The sequence below is a fragment of the Ursus arctos genome, unplaced genomic scaffold (assembly GCF_023065955.2).
Source record: "Ursus arctos isolate Adak ecotype North America unplaced genomic scaffold, UrsArc2.0 scaffold_4, whole genome shotgun sequence".
NCBI classification, from domain to species: Eukaryota; Metazoa; Chordata; class Mammalia; order Carnivora; family Ursidae; genus Ursus; species Ursus arctos.
This window is the reverse complement of record NW_026623056.1, coordinates 16,357,955-16,379,979: the sequence shown is the minus strand read 5'-3', so window position 1 is coordinate 16,379,979 and position 22,025 is coordinate 16,357,955. Positions and strand designations below refer to the sequence as shown.

At 38.1% G+C, this 22,025-nt stretch overlaps 1 protein-coding gene across 1 annotated transcript in view; it reads left to right on the top strand.

Moving 5' to 3' along the window:
- The window catches only part of PARL (presenilin associated rhomboid like), a 48,541-nt gene that overhangs the window by 11,923 nt on the left and 14,593 nt on the right, over window positions 1–22,025 (top strand). Inside the window, exons 4-7 of the mRNA XM_026497675.4 lie at window positions 1,258–1,306; window positions 16,860–16,955; window positions 17,550–17,699; window positions 19,572–19,642. Of these exons, the coding sequence (XP_026353460.1) occupies window positions 1,258–1,306; window positions 16,860–16,955; window positions 17,550–17,699; window positions 19,572–19,642 (366 nt within the window). The remainder of the gene's footprint in view (window positions 1–1,257; window positions 1,307–16,859; window positions 16,956–17,549; window positions 17,700–19,571; window positions 19,643–22,025) is intronic.

The following is a 22,025-nucleotide window of genomic DNA, read 5'->3' as shown; positions in this document are numbered from 1 at the left end:
AGATCTTATTTATTTTAGAGAGCTGAATGAGAGAGAGTGTGAGCATGAGTGCGAGTACATGTGCATGTTTGAGTAGGGGAGGGGCGGATGGAGAGGGAGAGGCAGAGAATCTCAAGCAGATTCCACCCTGAGCGTGGAGCCTGATGTGGGGCTCAGTCTCACCACCGTGAGACCATGACCTGAGCTGAAACCAAGAGTTGGACACTTAACCAGCTGAGCCACCCAGGTGCCCTATATTATGAAATTTTGATGGTTCAAATGGTTCTTTAGGATAGTGAAAAGTGACACAAGCAATAGATATAATCTTTATCCAAAGATGGATTGGTTTATAGCTATATGATAGGTTATAAAATATAAAATCCGTGCCCATTAAAGAAAATTAAAACAATATATAAATACAACGTGGGAAATGAAAGCCCTGGGAACCCCTGCCATACCGCTACATATGTGGGGAGGAAGGTCTGAAAGCTCAGACACAAATTATAAATACAAAAACGGAATGATTGTATATGGATCAGTATACATGTTGATCTGTAACTTTTTTTTTAACCTTGGATTTCTTTCTGTGTTAGTATATAAAGTGTGGTTCAATATCATAGTTAGAATATATTTTTTATTTTAAAACTTTAATCATGAAAAAATTTCAAACAAACGTAAAACTAAAGAAAAAAGTATAATGAACCCCTATCATCCGCCTTCAACGATTATTGACACAAGGCCAACTTTGTTTCCTTTCCCTCGCTGCCACTGATTACTGTGAGGCAAATCCTAGGCATATTTCAGTGTGTTTCTGAAAGATTAGGGTTATCTCTTTTTCTGAACCTCAAATTATTATTATACCTTAAAATGTAGTTTTAGAAAGTATTTTTGGTGAGAATTTTAAAACTAGATTGGACCTTGGTGAATAAATCACTTAAGCTTGATACCTGTGTGTATCTGATAGTGTGCTAGGTGCTTTATTATTAATATTCCTCACAACTATTACTAGGTATCTACTGTCTCTATTTTATATTTCAGAAAACTGAAATTTAGAAGTAATTTGTCTGAGGTCACAGAGCTAAACAGTGACTCTGTGTGGAGAATAGACTATAAAGCACCTGTATTTCTATTTTGCCACATATCTGTTATGTCTGTTTATTGGTAATTTTTGCACATGAGGACTCTTTTTATGCACAAATCATTTTCTCTCTGGCTTTTCATTTTCCTAGTCTGAAAGTGTTTACCATATGGTGATAGGCAATTTTCCTTCTGTTTTAGATTAACAAGTGGTGGAATAACCTAAGTGATGGCCAGCGGACTGTGACAGGTTTGTGTTAGCTTACACGTTTTAGCCATTCAAGGGAAGAGAAATCAAACCAAAAGGTACAGTATGTCACAGTCAATGGCTTTTGTACCCTGCTCACCAGTGGTTTAGAGGACAGTCTCTGTACCTTCAGGCTAATGTGATAGTATACAAAGTAGTGTGGCATGAAGGTGTATGTGATGCCGTGGGTCACTTGTTTTCTGAATTTGCTCTAGTATGTTACTGATCAAATAATCTGTCTTTGTCGTAGAATCCTAGCTTGTGAAATAGGTTATGAGTAATTATTATCCTCATTAAAGAAATTAAAGGGGACATTGATTAAGTACCTTCTTTATGCAGAATGCTTTATACACATTCTCTCCCTACCTCACAGGGTTGCTTACCGGGTAGTTATCTCCCTTTTTACCAATAAGGAAACTGGCTTTCAGAGAAGGAACTTTTCAAAGGTCACACTGCTAGTAAGTAGTAGAGCTAAGTTTTGAAACCCAGGTCTGTCTCATTCTAAAGCTAATTTTCTCTTTACTGCACCATGCTGTTTTTAAAGTCTTCGTTTATTAAATAAATGTAAGCATGCCATGCATGTCACCATGATAATTTAATTTTTGTTCTTTGTAATTTTTATGGAAAGATAAATCTGGCTCTTCAAGGTAACACTTGTACAATATTTTATGGACTTAGTTATTTGAGAAATTCGGGGAAATGGATTTGAAAGTTTAACAATTGTGCAGATAGGAAAAAATCTAGAGAAATAATAGCAAAATACTGCTTTTTCTTAAATATGGTTAGACTTAATGGTACTCTTAATTTTCTTTACCTACCTAAGAGGAGAAACGGTGCTTAACTTTCTTCCTTTGGGCTTTTTCCTTTGTCTGGAAGGTTTACCTTTTCTGTCTCCTTGTTGGAACCTGAACTGATCTTCAAGCTTATGGTTTGGACATTGCTTCCTGCAGGAAGTGTTACCAGACCAAAGTGAGTCTGTTCCTTGGTGAACTATAGACAGAGACTACACCAGGTGGAGTTGGCTCAATTTATTTGTACAAATAAGGAGACCATGGGGAATAATTTCCAAAGCCATGACTCCCTGAACAGGGGAAAGCAGGCTCCTTTTAGCAGGGCTTGGGATGAATATTCAGAAGGGTAAAAGATTTTAATATTATAATGAAGCTGAGGTAACAGGCACTTGCTGATTCATCTGCACAGTCTTCTTCCCCAAATGTTTCTTTTCCTGTTACAGCAGTTCATTAGTTTCTAAAAGATGAAAGTGACAGGCAGAAGCTTCTGGGAGTTTCCCGAGTTCACTGGGTCAGGGAGTCTTGCCAGTAACAGAAGTGCTTTAATTTTTCTGGACTCATTGTACTTTTCAGTCATTCATTTTTTATTTTTTAAGATTTTATCTACTTTAGAGGCACCTGGGTGCTACACATCTGCCTTCAGCTCTGGTCATGATCCCAGGGTCCTGGGATTGAGTTATGCGTGGGACCCCTTGCTCAGCAGGGAGCCTGCCTCTCCCTCTGCCTGCCGCTCCCCCTGCTCGTGCTGTCTCATTCTCTCTGTCTCCCTAAAATAAATAAATAAATAAATAAAATCTTAAAAAATATATTTTCTTCAGAGGGAGAGTGTGCATGCATAAATGGAGGGAGGAGCAGAGGGAGAGGGAGAGAATCCTTAAGCAGACTCTCCGCTGAGTGTGGACTCCTGACATGGGGCTCCATTCCAGGACCTCAAGATCATGACCTAAGCTGAAATCAAGAGTCAGACACTTAACCAACTGAACCATCCAGGTGGCCCACACTTCTTAATCATTTATAACACAGCCTGCCTAATGTAATTGTACAGGCAGCATCCTTGAAGACGATGAGAGTTTTCATTTTGTTACAGCAAGTAGCACATGTCTTGCACACACTAAAGGCACTTAAGATCTGTTAAGTGAATGAGTATTGAATGGGCTCTGGAATCAAAGGATTGAGATTTTTTTCAAAGGTATATTGTCATACTGTAGAATTGATTAGTCAGCAAGGTCTTAATAAATATGATACCTTCAAAGATAACTCTATAATAGCACATCTGTTTTCATTGGGATTAACAGGGGGCTTTTGGTTTGTTTGCTTGTTTTCTGAGAGTAACCAAACTTAACGTTATTTCCTTAGGGTAACAAAGTTTTTATTTCCTTTGATATTTTCAAAGTATCTCATAATTAGTTGATACCTAGTATTTTTTGAAGTTGGTAAAGATTTTATGCCATTAAATATTTGAAGAAACCTGGGATCAGAATTTAAACATTTCTCATGCCAGTAAATAATTTATTCAAAGAAGTTGGTATTTGGAGACCACTGATAATCAGAATTCTTTCCCCTAGTCATTTGCTTTTCTCTTAGTCAAATCAGTAATTTGGCACATAGGACATAGCAGTAGGGAGAGACAGACGTTTTGATCTAACTAGCAGCTTGAGTGTAAAGTGCTTTGAACCACAGAAACATGAACAGTCATACTAAATCCTTATTGCGAGGTTATCTAAGTGACTTCTAAAGGCTGAGGAGATGCCGTCCCTGGGAATCAGTTTTTCAAAGGTACTAGAGAACTGGTCTTGATCCTTTTTTAGCCCCCGCCCCGCCCTTTGGTTGGTTTGGGGATTTTTTTTTTCTGGTATTAATCTTAATTATTACACAGAAATATCTCCCCAAACTTCACATTGTTTTGAGAAAAAGTCTTTATATGTTCACTGGGTATTTGTGGGAGCATCCGGTAGCATTCTTCAAGTTAGATTGTGCCTGGTCCTTTTACACTTCAGCTAGTCTCCTGTTCTGTTGCCTTAATCTGCAAGGGTTTTAATCCTGTACTGGAGGTCCCTAGGCAACCCCCAAGGAGAGTATTTCCCCTACCTTTCTAGCTTTCAGGTATGCCTGAGAGATACCTGCCAGGTTTTCTATTAGCTCAGCAGAATGCTGACTTTACTATGTTGGGATTCAGGTAAAGCTAAGAGAGGAACCTGCTAAAATACTGTATCTAATGGAGGAGTTGGGAGGAGGAGGTGGGAAGAGAAATCTCAAGAAAACATTGCCCCATTTTCTCTACTAGTCCATATCTTTTGTCAGCTCCAAAGTTAGTCACCACTACACCCTAGGGCCTTGCCCCTTCTGCTCCAACCTCTGAAGTTAATTTCTTATTATTTTTTTAAGATTTTATTTTTAAATAGTCTCTACACTCAATGTGGGGCTTGAACTCACAACCCCAGCATCAAGAGTTGCATGCTCTACCAACTGAGCCAGCCAGATGCCCCTAGTTTCAATTTTTTTTTGCCTTATACATTCAAAGATTTTGAGCTAAACCTCCTAGACAAAGGTCTACTTTCCTGTTCCTGAAGTTTCTGGTAAGGCAACGCTCACTGGATCTTGCTAATCTTAACCTTTGAATTTGTCACTGTTTTGCCTGAAATTCTTGGCTTCTCAGTTTTCAGACAACTTATTTCTGGGTAAAGAAAAACAAAACGAATGCTTGAGTGCCAACTAGGCTTCAAGTACTAGGGTAGGTACTTTCCATACATACTACTATCCTTATTGTAAGAACCCTGTTAGTGGTATTCTGATTGTTCAGATGGGGTAACTGAGGCTCAGAGAGGTAAAATAACTTGTCTGAGCTCACACAGAAAGACTAGAGATGGGGAATACACTTTTTTCTTTTCAAACTCCGTTCTTAATTTAAATAATATACTTTTTAATGTATCTTTTTACTTTCTACTATAGCAGATCACCACTAAATTACCTTTCTGGTAAACTACCCTGCCTGCTCCCAACCCAAGGTATCTGGGTGTTTATCGACAGCCCAAATTGTAGTGACTTGTCCCATGACAGCAGGCTGGCACTCAGGGATGAAAGGGAGCCCTTTTTGTCTACTTAGGTTAGTCTCTGTCATTGTAAAATGAATAAATGTGCACTGTAACAGGTTAAAATAGTGTTAAAGAATATGTAAAGTGAAAAATCTCTGTAACTATAGACTTCTAATAACCACTGCCTTTTCAGTTACACTTGTGTGTTCTTCCAAAACATTTGTATGTAGGCATTTATACTTCTTTGCACCTTGATTATTATTATTATTTTTTACTCTCTTAATGTTTTAGAAGACATTGTATCAGTACAAATAGGTCTATTACATTCTGTTTATTGAAGTATAATATACAAAGAATATGCACAGGTCAGATGTACGATTTTCACAAACTGAGCACATCCATGTAATTAGCACCCAGAGCAAGAAATGGAAATTACCAGCACCTTGGGCCCAGAATATTCTTTTTGATAGCATTGTAGTAGTTCATGCCAATGAATACAATGTAGCAAGGCTTCTCTTAATGGATATTTGGGTTGGTTGTAGTCTTCTATAACTAATATGCAGTGAATATCCTTATATAGAGATATTTGCACCCTTTTGCAAGCATAGTTTTAGGTTGAGTCACTGGAAATAGACTTGCTGGGTAAAGGAAATTTAAAATTTTATATGTTGTCAGGTTGTCTTAAAATAAGTCGTATACCAATTTAAACATCCTTTAAGTTTAAATCATTTATTTAAGTCATTTATTTCTAAAAGTCGCTCACAGGGGAGGTTACATATTCTCATCTGCAGGGAAGGTGCAGAGGAATAACCCCTTCTGTGGTTAGTTTGTAAAGGTCTTTGTCTACTGTGAATTTGCCCCATTCTTTCCATCTACCCTTATCAGTTTCTAACTGTCTGCATCCTAGTTGGAGGATTAAAGATGGATGGTCTTTCTGAATTTCCTCTTGATTCCAGGAAGCTGTGAGACCAGTCTTTAACTGGTTTTGTTGATACTGCCCAAGAAGAGAAATTGTAGTTACTGTAAGAGGCCAGCCCTGTATGAGGATAATCCCTGTGCCTATAGTCCTGGCTCCCAGGGAACCTGAGGTAGGGACCACTTGAGCTCAGTTCTTTGCTTGTCATGGATGTATATACTGGTCAGTGTCTGGACTGACCAGGTAGAGAAGCTATGGAGGGGTGAGCTGGCCTACCACATCAGCAGGGGGGATCTTGTTCTTAGCTACTGGACTCCAGGTGGGGATAGTGGGTCCTTTTTCAGAAGAAGAGAAAAAGGGGTTGTACTGCCTTTCTTGGGCTAAGGAGGAAAATAGACCGAGATTACTGAACCAAGCAGTGATTCCTAAATTGGTGTATATTTCTTTTACTCAAGATATTATTCACAGATCTTAAAATTTGCCATTTAAAAGTATGCAGTTCAGTGGTTTTTAATTGTAGTCACAGGGTTGTGCAACTATCATCATCCAATCCCAGAACATTTTCTTTATCCCAAAAAGAAACTCCATACCTATTAATAGTCACTCCCCATTCCCCTCCTCCCCTTAGCCCTAAACAGCCTGTTATCTATTTTCTTTCTTTATGGATTGGTCAGTTCTGGACATTTCATTTAAATGGAATCACCTACTGGCCTTTTGTGTCCACTTCATTCATTTAGTGTCATGTTTTCATGGTTCACCTATGTTGTGGCATGTGTCAGTACTTCATTTCTTTTTATGGTCGAATAATATTCCATTATATGGATATTACATTTTGTTTACTCATCTGTTGATGGACATTTGAGTTACTTCCATTTTTTGGTTATTACGATACAGTGGTGGACTTTTTTGTCTACATTTTCATGTAGACATGTTTTCATTTCTTTTCCTAATATATACCTCGAGTTGAATTGTTGGGTCATATGGTACTCTTGTTTAACTTTTTAAAATTGTGGCAAAAACATAAAATGTATTATGTTAGCCATTTTTAAGTTTGCAGTTCAGTAGTGTTAAGTACGTTTACATTGTTAAGAAACATCTATAGAATTCTCTTTTGTCTTGTAAAGCTGAAACTCTATGCACAATTTTGACTTTCCCCCTCAGCTCCTGGTAACCACCGTGCCACTTCATTTCTGTAAATTTGACTGTATACCTTATGTAAGTGGAATCAGACAGTACTTATCTTTTGTGACTGGCTTATTTCCCTCAGCATAATGTCCTCAGGGTTCATCCATGTTGTAGCATGTGATAAGATTTGCTTCCTTTTTAAGGCTAAATAATTTATTCCATTGTGTGTATATACTACATTCGTTCATGCATTCATTCATCGATAGACACATTTGAGTTGCTTCTACCTCTTGGCTATTGAGAAGAGTGCTGCTATGAACACGGATGTGCAAATATCTTTGAGATCCTCCTTTCAGTTCTTTTGGATATATACTCAGAAGTGAGATTGCTGGGTTATGTGGTAGTTCTGTTTTTAATTTTTTGAGGAATTTCCATACTGTTTTCCACAGTGGTTGTACCATTTTATTTTATTTTTAAAGATTTTATTTTTAAGTAATCTCTACATCCGGTGTGGGGCTTGAATTTACAACCTCGACATCAGGAGTCACATGCTCTGCTGACTGAGTCAGCCAGGCGCCCTGTGGGTGCACATTTTACAATGCCACCAGCAGTGCACGAGAGTTCTAATTTCTTCACATCCTTGGCAGCACTGTGCTTGTTATTTCCTTCTCTGTTTTTTTGATAGTAGCCATCCTGTTGGGGGTGTGGTGACACATTGTGGTTCTGATTTGCATTTCTTTGGTGATTAGTGATGTTGCACATCTCTTCAGATGCCTGTTGGCCATTTGACTGTCATCTTTGGATAAATGTCTGTTCTGGTCCTTCGCCTATTTTAATCAGGTTTTTGACGTTTTTGTTGATTGTTGGAGTTTTTTGTTTTTGTTTTTGTTTTTAAATATATTCTGGATATTAACCCTTTATCAGATAAGTGATTTGCAAATATTTTCTCTCATTCTGTAGATTGCCTTTTCACTGTGTTGATTGTGTACCTTGGGCAAAAGTTTGTTGTGGGTTGGGGCGCCTGGGTAGCGCAGTTGTTAAGCGTCCGCCTTCGGCTCAGGGTGTGATCCCGGCCTTCCGGGATCGAGCCCCACATCGGGCTCCTCCGCTATGAGCCTGCTTCTTCCTCTCCCACTCCTCCTGCTTGTGTTCCCTCTCTCGCTGGCTGTCTCTCTGTCACATAAATAAAATCTTAAAAAAGTTTGTTGTGGGTTTGTTTTTGGTTTTTTATTTTTTCAGAGAAGGTGGGGCGGGAGGGGGGAGTCGAGGGACAGAGAGAGAGAGAATCCCAAGCAGGCTCCATGCTCAGCAAGGAGCCCCACATCTCAGTACCCTGAGATCATGACCTGAGCCAAAATCAAGAGTCAGACGCTCAACGAGCTGAGCCACTGAGGCGCCCCTGGACAGAAGTTTTTAGGTCTGATGTTCTATTTGTCTATTTTTGCTTGTGTCGCCCATGCTTTTGGTGTCATATCGAAAAAATCATTGCCAAGTTCAGTGTTACGAGGCATTTCCCCCGTTTTCTTAGGAGTTGTGTAGTTTTTGCATTCACATTTAGGACTTTAATCCATTTTTAGTTAGTTTTTGTATATGGTGTAAGAGTCCAAGTTCATTCTTTTGCATGTGGATATCTACTTTTCCCCATGTTTTCTTTTTGAAGAATTGCCAAATCGTTTTCTAATGTGGCTGCACCATTTTACGTTCCCTCAAGAACTGTATGAGGATTCCATTTATTGTCTTTTTTTTTCCCCTAATATATCAGTGACTATGTATTTTTTTTGCATTATATTGTGGTAAAGTATACAAAACATAAAAATAATCATATTAGCTGGTAGGTGTGCAATTTAGTGGCATTAAGTACATTCACAATGTTGTGCAGCCATTGCCACCATCCATTTCCAGAAGTTTTTCATCATCCCAAATAGAAACACTGTACCCATTAAATAATTTCCCGTTTCCCCTTCCCCTTAACCCCTGGTGACCACTATTCTATTTCTGTCTCTGAATTTGCCTATACCTCATTTAAGTGGAATTATAAAATAGATTTTTTGTGTCTGGCTTCTTTTGCTTAGCATACTGTTTTTAAGGTTTGTCCATATTGTAGCATGTATCAGAATTTCTTTTTTAATTTTTTTAAGCCTTAATCATTTTGCGTTGTATGTGTTCACATTTTGTTCATCTGTCTGTCAATGGATATTCGGGTTATTTCAATCTCTGACTATTATGAATTATGCTCCTACAGACATTCATGTACAAGTCTCTGTTTTGAGTCCCTTTCAGTTCTTTTGTGTATGTAATTAGAGGTGGAATTGTTGGATCATACAGTAATTCTATGTTTAATTTTTGAGGAACTGCCAAACTGTTTTTTAGAGTGGCTGTACCATTTTACATTCTTACCAGCAAGGCACAGGAGTTTCAGTTTCTTCATCATATTCTTGCCAATTCTGATTTCCTTTTTTTTAAAGCCATCCTAATGTGTGTCAAGTGGTATCTCATGGTTTTGGTGTGCATTTCCCTAGTGACTAGTAATGCTAAGCATCTTTTAGTGTGCAGTTGTCTATTGATTCTTTTTTTGAGAGAGCAGGAGGGGAGGGTGGAGGGAGAGAGAGAATCTTAAGCAGGCTCCATGGAGCCTGATGCGGGAATCAGTTTCACGACCTTGAGATCATGACCTGAGCTGAAATCGAGTCTGGATGCTTAACTGACTAAGCCACCCAGGCGCCTCTGTCCATTCAGTCTTATTTGGAGAAATGTCTGTTTAAATCCTTTGCCTATTTTTTGAGTTGTCCTTTTATTGAGTTATGAGAGTTCTTTATATATTCTGGATTCTAGATCCTTATTAGGTGTATGATTTGCAAATATTTTTTCCTATATTGTGAGTTGTCTTATCACTTTATTAATAGTGTTCTTTGAAGCACAAATGTTTTTAAGTTTATTTTTAATCAAAATATAGTTGATACAATATTACATTAGTTTTAGGTATACAGCATAGTGATTTGACAACTCTATACCTTATGCTATGACAAATGTTTTTAATGTTGATGAAGTCCATTTCATGTATTTTTTTATTTTGTGCTTTAAATGTCACATCAAGAAAATAGTGGCCTAATCCAGCATCACAAGAATTTGTACCTGTGTTTTCTTCAGAGTGTTTTGTAGTTTCAGCTCTTACCTTTAGGCCTTTGGTTCATTTTGAGTTAATGTTTGTAATTGGTTTAAGGTAGGGACCCAAATTCATTTTTTTGTGGTTGGATATCCACTTGTCCCAGCACCATTTGCTGAGAAGACTGTTCTTTCCCTATTGATTTGTCTTGGGACCACAGTAAAAAAACAATTGATCATAAATGTATGGATGTACTTCTGGGCTCTCAGTTCTGTTCCATTGATCTGTATGTCTATTCTTATGCCATACTGTCTTGATTACCATAGCTTTGTGTCATAAGTTTTCAAACTGGGGATAGTGAGTCTTTACTAATAACGGAGTATTACAGTGGCTGTATGTTGAACCAATTTTGCATTCTTGAGATAAATTCCACTTGTTTATGATTTATAATCCTTTCTTTATGCTGCTAGGTTTGGTTTGTTAGTTTTTCCTGAGGGTTTTTCCATCTGTGTTCATAAGGGACTGTTACATTGACTATCATATGTTGAATCAGTTTTGTGTTCTTGGGATAAACTGTACTTGGTCATCGTTTGTAATCCTCTTTATATGCTGCTGGATTTGGTTTGCTACTATTTTCATAGGAATTTTTCTATCCATGTTCATAAAAGATATTGGTAGTTTTTTTCGTGATGTCTTTGGTTTTGATATCAAGGTAATACTGGCTGCATAGAATGAGTTGGGAAATGTTTTTTCCTCTTCTCTTTTTTGGAAGCATTTGAAAAGGACTGGTGTTAATTCTCATTTATCTTTGCTAGAATTTGCCAGTTGTAATAAATTGAACAGTGTCCCCACAAAATTCTTGTCCACCCAGAAATTCAGTGTTCTTTTATTTGAAATAGGGTCTTTGCAGATGTAACTGATAACAGTGAGATCATACTAAATTAAGATGGGTCCTAAACCTAATTATTTGTGTCCTTATAACAAGAGAAGACTAAAAGACCTACAGAAAAGAAGGTCATGTGAAGAGATGGAGGCAAAGGTTGGAGTGATGCAGCAATAAGCTAAGTAATGCCAAGAATAGCCAAAAGCCACCAGAAGCTAGGAAGAGGGAAGGAAGGAGTCTTTCCTAGAGTCTTCAGAAAGAAGCATGACCTAGCAACAACTTGATTTCAGATGTCGAGCCTCCAGAACTTCAAGAGAATGCATTTCTGTGGTTTTAAGTCACCAAATCTGTGGTAATTTACTGTAGCAGCCCTAGGAAAATAATGAACTGGTAAAGCCATCTAGTCCTGGGCTTTTCTTTGTGAGAAGCTTTTTTTTGTTAAATAAATTCAATCTCTGTTTCTTATAGGCCTGTTCAGACTTGTTTTTTCTTGAGTCAGTTTCAATAGTTTGTGTATTTCTAGGAAGTTGTCAATTTCATATAAGTTCTCCTTTGTTGGTATACAGTTGTTCATAGTATTGTCTTATAATCCTTTTAACATTCTGCTTTCATTCCTAATTCTAGTTAACTCGAGGTGTTTTTGTTTGTTTGTTTGTTTGTTTGTTTCCTTTGTCACTCTCCCTAAAGGTTTGTTAATTTTGGTCATTTCAAATAACCAACTTTTGGTTTCATTAATTAAAAAAAATTTTTTTTTATTCCTTCATTCATCCAAACTGTTTGCTTGCTTTGTGTTTGCTCTTTTTATTTTTCTAGTTTCTTAAGGTGGAAGGTTAGATTATTGATTTGAAATCGTTATTCTTTTTTAATGTAGCATTCACAGCACTACTTTTGCTGTACTCTGTAAGTGTTAGTATTGTTTTAGCAGCTTGGGTTGTCATAACAAGATGCCATAGTCTGGGTGACTTAAACAACAGAAAATTATTTTCTCAAAATTTGGGAGGATAGAAGTCCAAGATCAGTTTGCCATCATGGTTGGATTTTGGTGAGAACTCTCTTCTGCCACCTTCTTGCTGTGTCATATGGCAGGGGGAGAGAGCAAGAGCAAGCTCTTTCTTATCTCTCTTATACAGAAACTGATCCCATCATGGGGTCCCCACTCTCATGACCTCATCTAAATCCAGTTACCTCCCAAAGGCTCCATCCCCAAAAACCATCACGTTAGGGCTTAAAGATATGAATCTTAGTGGAACATAATTCCATAGCAGCTATGTATTGGTTATTTAGGAGTGTGTTAATTTCCACATATTTATGACTTCTAATGTATTATGGGTTTATAATTTCATTCCATTGTGGTCAGAGAACATACTTTATATAATTTCAGTGTTTTAAAATTTTTTGAGACTTGCTTTGTTGCTGAACATATGGTCTATCTTGGGTAATGTTACGTGTACACTTGAAAAGAATTTATTGTTTCTGGTTTTTAAAAAGATTTTATTTACTCACTTGAGAGAGAGAAAGGAAACACGAGTGGGGGAAGAGGGAGAGGGAGAAGCAGACTCCCTGCCCAACGCATGGCTTGAGCCCCAGACCCAGAGATCACGACCTGAGCCGAAGGCAGATGCTTAACCAGCTGAGCCACCCAGACGCCACTTAAGATTTTATTTTTGAGTAATCTCCACACCCAACGTGTCACCCAAACCCACAAACCCAAGATCAAGAGTCTCATTCTTTACTGACAGAGCCACCCAGGTGTCCCAAGAATGTACTGTCTTGTTGTTGAGGGTTTTGTTTTTCTAAGTAGGCTTCACGGGGCTTGAACTCAGCATTCTGAGATCAAGAGTCAGATGCTTAAGCGACTGAGCCATCCAGGTGCCCCTGTTGAGTGTTTTATAGATGTCTGTCAGGCCTAGTTGGTTTATAGTGTTGCTGATCATCTAATCTATAATTGCAAATAAGGTATTGACCTCTCTAACTATTGTTGAGCTGTGTATTTCTCTCTTTAGTTCAATTTTTGCTTTATATATTTTGGGATTCTATTGTTAGGAGCATGTATGTTTATAATAGCTATATTGATATATCAAGAAGATGTTCTATCTTCTTTTATCATTATATAATGTCCTTCTTTGTGTCTATTAACAAATCTGTCTTTAAAGTCTATTTTTTCTTGTTATGCTTATGGTGTACAAGATCCCAGGAATATATTGAGGTATTATAAGTTCCTATGGACATCTCATTCTTCAGCTTTTCCTTTTAAGATTTTTGGTCTCTTGTTTACTCCAAATATTATCCACCCCCTTAGGCAGCCATGAACTTAAAACACAAGCCTGTAATTGTTTTTGACAGATGCCCTCTGGGGAAAGGAATTTTGCACTTGAGGTTCCAGTCAAGTCAAATATAGACAGCCTTGCAGCTGGGGTCTTGCAGGGAACTATTATCAGATAGGTCAGATGATAACAATTCTTTGGGAATAAGGCTTTGAAAGAGTTCTAGCTCCCTGTGCTACCTTTCGTGGTTGTGAGACGGCAGGGGAAATATGTATTGTTTTCATAGTTTATAGCTTCAGCTTGTAGCTGGCAAGTAAGGGATGGGACCAGGGCAAGTTAAAATGCCCCCAATTTGTTGTTCCTTTTGAGATTCACCATTTTCTTAAATGCTGAGTTGCTGCAAGCCTTTAGCTAGTTTCCAGAGTTCTGAAAAAGTTGATTCTGACATTTTTGCCAATTTTTTCATTGCTTTGTGAAGGAGAGAATTTTTCAAGGTCCTTGCTTCATTATTCTCACTAATGTAATCCATTGCATCCCTTTTGGTAAAGGTAGGTGTTGAGGCAGCAGCAAACTTCCCAAATCAGCAGTGTCAAGCTTGTCTAAGAGTTTACTGAGTCAGGAGGAGGTGAGTAACACTCCTTCTAAATGGAGATAGAAGCAAAGACCTTAAGCAGTTCTACTTCTCAAAGGAAAAGGAGGAGGAGGGAATCATTATTTGAGTTTCTGCATACTAGGTGCATGTAGTATTTTGTTTAAGCCTCACTACAACTTTTATAAGATACAGGAAGTATTAGCTTCGTTTTACAAATGAGGTAACTAAAGTGAAGGGGATGAAATCCTGCAAACCACAAAGCTACTAAGTGGCATACCTAGGATTCAGACCAGAAAAGGCCATTCCCTTTCTACTTTATTTTTCATCTATGGGGTTTCACTGTGTGACTGCTGCATTTAATTGTGCTTTCTCATTTAATCAGCACTCAGCTCTTTAAGGTAGATTTTATTACCCCTATTTTACAGAAGAGGAAACTAAGGTTGAGAGGTTAGGCTTCTTGCCTGGATTATAGTATAAGTAGGACAGAGTCAGTTCTGCTGGGCTCCTTTACCCATACCTTTAGACAATGTGCAGTGCTGCTTCCGGGCTAGGATTACCACATATCCTCTCCTGTTCACTGGCTTCTGGGGACCAACCATGCTGTTTCCTAGATAAGGGGCCCCTTGTCTGGTCTGAAGTCCTAGAGTGACCAAGGTCAAAAGAAATCCTGTTGGCTATCCATGTCTTTGTGTATGGTAGAAAGAGCCCTAGATTGGGAATTCTGGCTTGGCCACTGAATTTGGCTCTCTGAAAATTTGTATCTCTTAGAGCCTCAGTTTTCTCATCTATAAATGACCTTCAAAATGGGATATGCGTGGAGGAAAATAACTGCATCTTACTCTTGTAATTTCTTTTTAATTTGTGAGTGTATGACAATGATTTGTGTGCATAATTTGGGTATGTATGTTCAGTTGTTCACTGATGGGATTCTTAACCATAAACCACAGGTCTATAGAGGGAGGGGTTTAACCGCAATGTGTTCCATTGCCAATATTCTGTCATGATTTACTGAAAAAGGCCTCTTAACATTTTGATTGAAAACTTGGCGATGTTAACTCTTTGGTTACTGTTAACCTTGATCTCTTTGGTTATCTTCCCCTTTTTCAAGTCTTTTCCCTAGTTGTAATCTCTTCAGCCAGAGACACTGTCTACTTCTGTGCAGTGCTGTGGTGCTTGCAGTTTCCAGAAGTCTGTGCTGTATGTCACTGGTTTCAGAAAGTAGCCTACGGAACACACAGGGTAGTTGTTGCCATTTTCCAGCCTAGCAGGCAGGTTCAGGGACCCCACCTTGCTTTCTTTGCATTGTACTGCAAGAGGAGCAAACTGTATAGCCCTGATTATCTTTGTGATCATGGAAGCCTGGGGCCAGACTATTCTCAGGGCTTCTTTATGCCAAGTTACCAGTCACTGTGTACAAAAACCTAGACCTCAGAGAATTCTCTGGGTAATAAAGATGTGTAACTCTTCTCAAAGAAACTAAGCAAACCAGAGCAACACTAATCATTGCTCACTTCCTTAGGATGAGCCCTCTGAGGTCTGTTCCTCCATCTGAGGAGGCTCCACCTTTCCTCTGCCCACCCTCCCTGCCCAGGGTTTCAGGCTCCTCATTGCGAGGTGTACATAGTACTCTTACTTGCCTTGCTGGTGACCTCTTTTCCCCATCCTTTCGTGAATACTGTCGTCCTCACCATCTTTGAAAGTGTTCTGACACACCACCAGTTGTAAGATGCATCCTGATTACAGATACTAAAATGGAGACAGTGTCTTAAAATCTGTGAAAAATGGTAGCTTCCTCTCCTACCTATTGCTCAAATGGGAGAGCAAGAACTGGAGAGACTGGTAATGCCAAGGTACAGCTGAGAGCCTCACAGAGTGAGCAAATATAGAAGCCAAAGGTAACTGCGAGGTGTAGCAGCCAGTGGATTCTACAGTGAATCTCTTCTAAAATAAATCTCTTACCGGAACGTTGCTGGATTCAGTGCTTACAGTCATTGAAGAAGCTGAAAGGGCTAATTGCCTATTGATGAAAGAAACTGGAGGAATGAATAAATGTTTAAATTCCTTTAATTCAAGTAGATGAGTGCCTACTACATGGGCAAGGAGTTGTGGTACTTTAAAATTAACGTGTTTTTTAAGGTTTATACTTTTAAGAAAAACTTAATTTTTCACGAAAATGTGACTGAATAGTTAATTCTGTCATTAAATAAAAAACGTACTCAATTTAGTGGTAGTTCTAGCAACATTAGTTCTTGCAGAAAAATGAAATAGTCACTTAACTCCCACATGTAAACAGTTTCAAAAGCAGTTGGAAAATTCTTCCAGATTGTTCCTGAATTCTTATCTAACAAGCATTTTTCTCAGACAAGTGGATCTTCATTTACCCAGATGATACATAGATGTTTCTATAAGTTTAAGAAGTATATTATTCCCTGTGGAAAAACAAGCATGTTATATAATATAGCTTTTCTGGTCTTGGCCAGAGAACCCGGTTCTGTACATTACTTGTCTCTGGCATGGCCTTTTTCAAACAATAATTATAGATCTGATTATTGTTTTTCGAGAAGAGTAAACTGTTCTGTAGAAGTAAAATATGGATCTGAATGACGGAAGTCAGCTTCTAGAGCATTTGAGGTTTCCCAGGAATTTTCTGACTGTACCAGTGCATATAGTTTGATACTTAAAAAACATTGATTTCACTTACTTTCCTTAGCTTGCTCTCCCTCACCACCACCCCAAGTATATAATACTTTTAAATAATTGTGGTAGAAAATCTTATTCAGGTGGACTTTGAAATCACACTTCTTTGTTCCTGTTTTTAACCTCCCTAAGTTATATATCTTTATTTTGTAGGTATCATAGCAGCAAATGTTTTTGTATTCTGTTTATGGAGAGTACCTTCTCTACAGCGGACAATGATCAGATATTTCACATCCAACCCAGCCTCAAGTAAGTCTGCTTATGACTTTATTTTGAGGTAGAGGTGATATGAAAGAAATATGCCTTATGTTAATTGAAATGCTATAAAAAGGATGAGTTACTTGTCAACAATTATAAGCAAAATCCAGAAGATAGACTGTAAGCTCCGTGAGGAAAGGGACCTCATCTCTCTTCGTCTTATGTCCCAGGTACCTAATATGTGCCTTGCACATAGTAGATATGTACTTTTTAATGACGCAAGATCCATAGTCACTACAAGTTTACTCTTGGAGGATACTGTTATACACAACTTCATATCTGTAATTGAAATAATTTCTTTTTTCTAAGTAACTTTTGCCATAAGGACGACAAGTTGCTTTCATTGAACTGAGAATTGTTACTGGTTGCTTACTAAGTAGAAGAAATTTAAGATAGCTTTTTACCACCTTGAAAAATACTATGGTAAACCATCTTATTTAAACTTTTTAATTGGCTCTATTTTTGTTTCCTATTTTGAGTTTTTCGTAATAGTAATGAAAAAAATCGAAAAAATCTAAAACAGATGATTTTTAGATCATGGCTGTGTGTCCTATGATTACCAGACTATTTTTCTTTCTCTTGTAGAGGTCCTTTGTTCTCCAATGTTGCTGTCAACATTCAGTCATTTCTCCTTGTTTCACATGGCTGCAAATATGTATGTTTTGTGGAGCTTCTCCTCCAGCATAGTGAACATTCTGGGTCAAGAGCAGTTCATGGCAGTTTACTTATCTGCAGGTAATAAGCTTCAATCTGGGGATCTTTCCGATTATAAGCACTTCCACCTACCCGAAGAAGGAAGGAAGGGAATGAGTGTAGCCATATTCTCCACATGAAGATTGTATATAGAGAGTTGTACAAACTGTTTATAGAGGAGGATACCACAGACCAGTGGGGTTGTTATCTTTTCTGCTTCTCCTTTTGCTGGTTTCTTCTTAGATTATTTAGGTATGTTTAGTTTTGAATCAGGATAGACAGGAGTTAAGGTTTAGTGTAGAATTTAAGAATGTCATTTTTATCTCATTAGGCCTTCGTTTCTTTAGCTCAGGTCCACCATTTTATAAATAGGTGCTTCCCAGACTTCCTGGCTGTCTCAATCATCTGGATCTTTGTTAAATAACCTTAAGCTTATTTACCACGGTGTGTTCAGTTTCCAGAGAGTTTTACATCAGAACTTTGTATATAACATTGTCAAGAATGAGTTTATCTTTGCTGCAAGCATATATCTTAGTCTGGAACCACTCCAGTCAGTCCTGGAGATAACATCATTTCCTTATTTCAACTAGGAAATGGTAGTAGTGGACTCCAGGTTCCTAGATGCTACTGAACTGGCAAGAAGTCAGTTAAATTTTACCTCTCTGTCTGCAAAATACTTATTTAAAAACCACACAGCATAAAAATTCATTTCTGAAATCCATTCTTTTAATTAAAAAATCTTTATGTTTATTTTTTTAAATAATCTCTATATGCAGCAGGGGGCTTGAACTCACAACCCTGAGATCAAGAGTCACATGCTCTTCCAGCTGAGCCAGCTAGGCACCCCTGAAATCCCTTCATTTAAAGACAGTATATTGGGGCACCTGGATGGCTCAGTCAGTTAAGCATCTGCCTTCAGCTTAGGTCATGATTCTGGAGTCCTGGGATTAAGCCCTGTGGTGGGGAGTCTGCCTCCCTCTCCCTCTTTGCCTCCCACCACCCAGCCCCACCCATGCTCTCTCCCCTACTCATTCTCTTTCTCCCTCACAAATAAATAAAAATCTTTAAAAAAATAAGTATAATAAAAAACAGTATATCTGGGAATCATACTGTAGTGTGAAAAAAAGCACTTGAGAACTTGAAGTCAGAAGACCGAGTTTTATTAGATCTATTTCTGCTACTTACTGTGTGATGTTGCAGAAAAGACTATACACCTCTCTGAGGATAATGATACTTTTATGATGGGGTTGTAGAAAGGATTAAATAGAAACATCTACCACAAGGCCCAGAATGGGTACCTAATCAGTTTTAATTAAATATCCATGCACTAGAACCCGAGCAACACCTTTGGCCTGTGACAGAAGTGTGTAGTTCTTTCCGCAGGCACTAGTTGTATTGTTGTAGGTGTAAACGGGTCTGTTTCAGGTGCCATTAATTCCTGCTCTCTAGGAAGTTGTTTTTAAAAATGAGCCACATTCCGCTTAGATGACACTGGAGCCAAAGGGACTTGTAAAAGATCATCTAGTCTAGATCTGCGGCAGAGTCGTTTGGCAAGCTGAGTAAAATATAGATTCCCTGGTCCCGCTCCAGAGAATCTGATTTAGCGTTTGGAGTGCAGCCCAGAGGATTCCCAGACAGTTGGTGAGTTTGGAACTAGTCTCTTTCGTGTTATAGATGAGAAAAGTGAGAACTGAGAAGTAAAGTGAATGACCCTGTGTCACTCAGTAAGTTGTGCAGTTGGCCAGACTTTTCTTATAAATACCTGAAGTGAGAGTGTTAAGTATTCATGCCTGCACCTTGTACTGACCCAGGTAGAAATCCGACGCTGTTAGTTAGTCTCTGTGGGGTGGAGATCAGAAATGGAAACCATTTTTATACTTCATTAAAATTATCAAAATGTGATTTGTTTCCCAGGTGTTATTTCCAATTTTGTCAGTTATGTGTGTAAAGTCGCTACAGGGAGATATGGACCATCACTTGGTGCAGTAAGTATTTCTAATGTAAATTTTCATAGTTTTTAACTTCATTTTGACATAATTTTAGGCTTACAGAAAAGTTGCATAATTATTACAATGACTTCTATATACCCTTTACCCTGCTGTTACATACAGAACCACAGTACGATTATCAAAGCCAGGAAATTAACATTTGAAGCAATGCTGCTAACTAATCTGTATCTAATTTAGAATTCGTAGGTTTGTAGAGCCTTGTAAACTTCAGGCTATAGCTTTTAACTATTGGTCATTTATATATACTTACTGGGAGGTGCCTGGGTGGCTCAGCACTTAAGTGTGTGCCTTTGGCTCAGGTCATGATCCCAGGGTCCTGGGATCAAGCCCCACATCGGGCTCCCCGCTCGGCGGGAAGCCTGCTTCTCCCTCTCCCACTCCCCTTGCTTGTGTTCCCTCTCTCGCTGTCTCTCTCTGTCAAATAAATAAATAAAATCTTAAAAAAAAAATACTTCCTATTCCAAATAAATAAATAAAAATTAAAAAAATATATATATATACTTATTGGGAGAGTACAAATCAAGAAGAGTAGTCAGAACAGTGGGTGTCCAATCTCCAAAACCAGGGAGCCTGATCTAGCATTGGAAAATTGAAAATAATTACAGTTTTCATTCTGGTACTATATCGTTCTGTTTAGTCACTATTTGAGTGTCTGCTACGCAGATTAGACTAGTAGGCACTGTACTACAGCCAGTGAGCAAGATGATCACAGTTCCTGTCTTAGGAGTTAAGTTCTGGATGCTTAAAAACAAAAACACAAAAAACCAAAAAACGCAAATGTGTTTTCTTTTGAGTTTAATGGCAGATTTCTAGGCACATGGAAATCTTTGCATAACATTTCTCTAAAGACTACACATTCATTTTGTACATATTTAAATGCAAATCATTAAATGCATTCAAATAGGGGATTTCATATTTAAAGAAACTTCTTGAAGGTTCATTTTTAGAAAAATAATTCTTATGTAATCATCCCATAATGTGTGTGATCCTCAGATTTGTGTGTACTTAATTTCCTAATGAGACCTATATCTTATCCTATCACCTACTTGATTTCTTAAGCCCTCCTTTTTCCCTTCATGGAATGTTTTATATACAAAATTTGGATCCGATATGATTTGCGTATTTCAAATCCTATCCTTTACCTCATTCACCAACTAAGCACCTGTTATGTGAAGGCAGCGAAGACCACTGGGATGAATCAGAAATGGACTCTGACTTTAGTTGGGGAAAAAACATCACACACGTATGTGATATACACTAAACGGGCCAAGTGTTCTCTAGAGAACTTTGGGTATCCTGAGAGTAAGGAAATATTTCTCATTAACTGAGGGGATGTGGAAGGGCTTTTTAAAATTTATTTACTTTGGAAAGAGAGAGCAGGAGTGGAGGGAGGGGCAGAAGGAGAGAGAATCCTCAGGCAGATTTTGCATTGAGTGCAGAGCCCAACATGGGGCTTGATCCCACAACCCCAAGACCATGACCTGAGCTGAAATCAAGAGTTGGGTGCCCAACTAACTGAGCCCCTCAGGTGCCCCTGGGAGGGCATTGTGATGTGTCTTCAGACAAGTAGTATTCTCATTTTACAGATAAGAAACAAGTCCAGGATGAAAAGAGTGTGGCACATGCTATTTGGAATTAGATTAGGTTTGAATTCCAGCTCTGTCACTTACCTGTGATTTCTAGAACATATTACCGAACCTCTCTGAACTTCAGTTTCTCTGTATAAAATGGGGATAACACCTCTCTTTCAGGTCTGCAGTGCAAGTGTCTTTAGAATGCGTAGCGTAATAAGGAGCATATACTAAGAAATGTGGTAGTGGGAGTTCCTGTTCAGTCATCAAAATTCCGTAGAGCCATGTCAGGATAAAATTATTGTCCCCAATAATTAAAACAAAATCACCAGAAATAATGGCATTTTTAGTGAGAAAGCTGGAAAAAAAATACTATTGACAAAGTTGTGTTAGAAAATATGAAGTATTAGTCTTACTGGCTTCATCATAATCCTTTGATAAAGGATGAAAGGGACTATTAAAGAATATTTGTCAATTAACATGTTGGCACTAGGGAGCAAGAATACTGACTGGATTTTGGTAAGGGTTTTGTTTAGTTAGAGCTCTGTGTGTTCTGAATCTCACTTAAAAATTGTTTTTTAGTAATTATTGGTAGGAAGCTTTTCTTTAGCCTGCTTTTCAAAAGTTTATTGTCTGTGAAATGTGACCCTTAATCTTGAGATGGCAAAGATCAATAAAATATTTGTTATAGGAAACAGCATTTGTTAAAATGTTAGAGAACTTTTTTCACTTCATGCTGTAATTTATCATAGGCCAATGTGCTCACTAACATTATGATAACTTGCTGT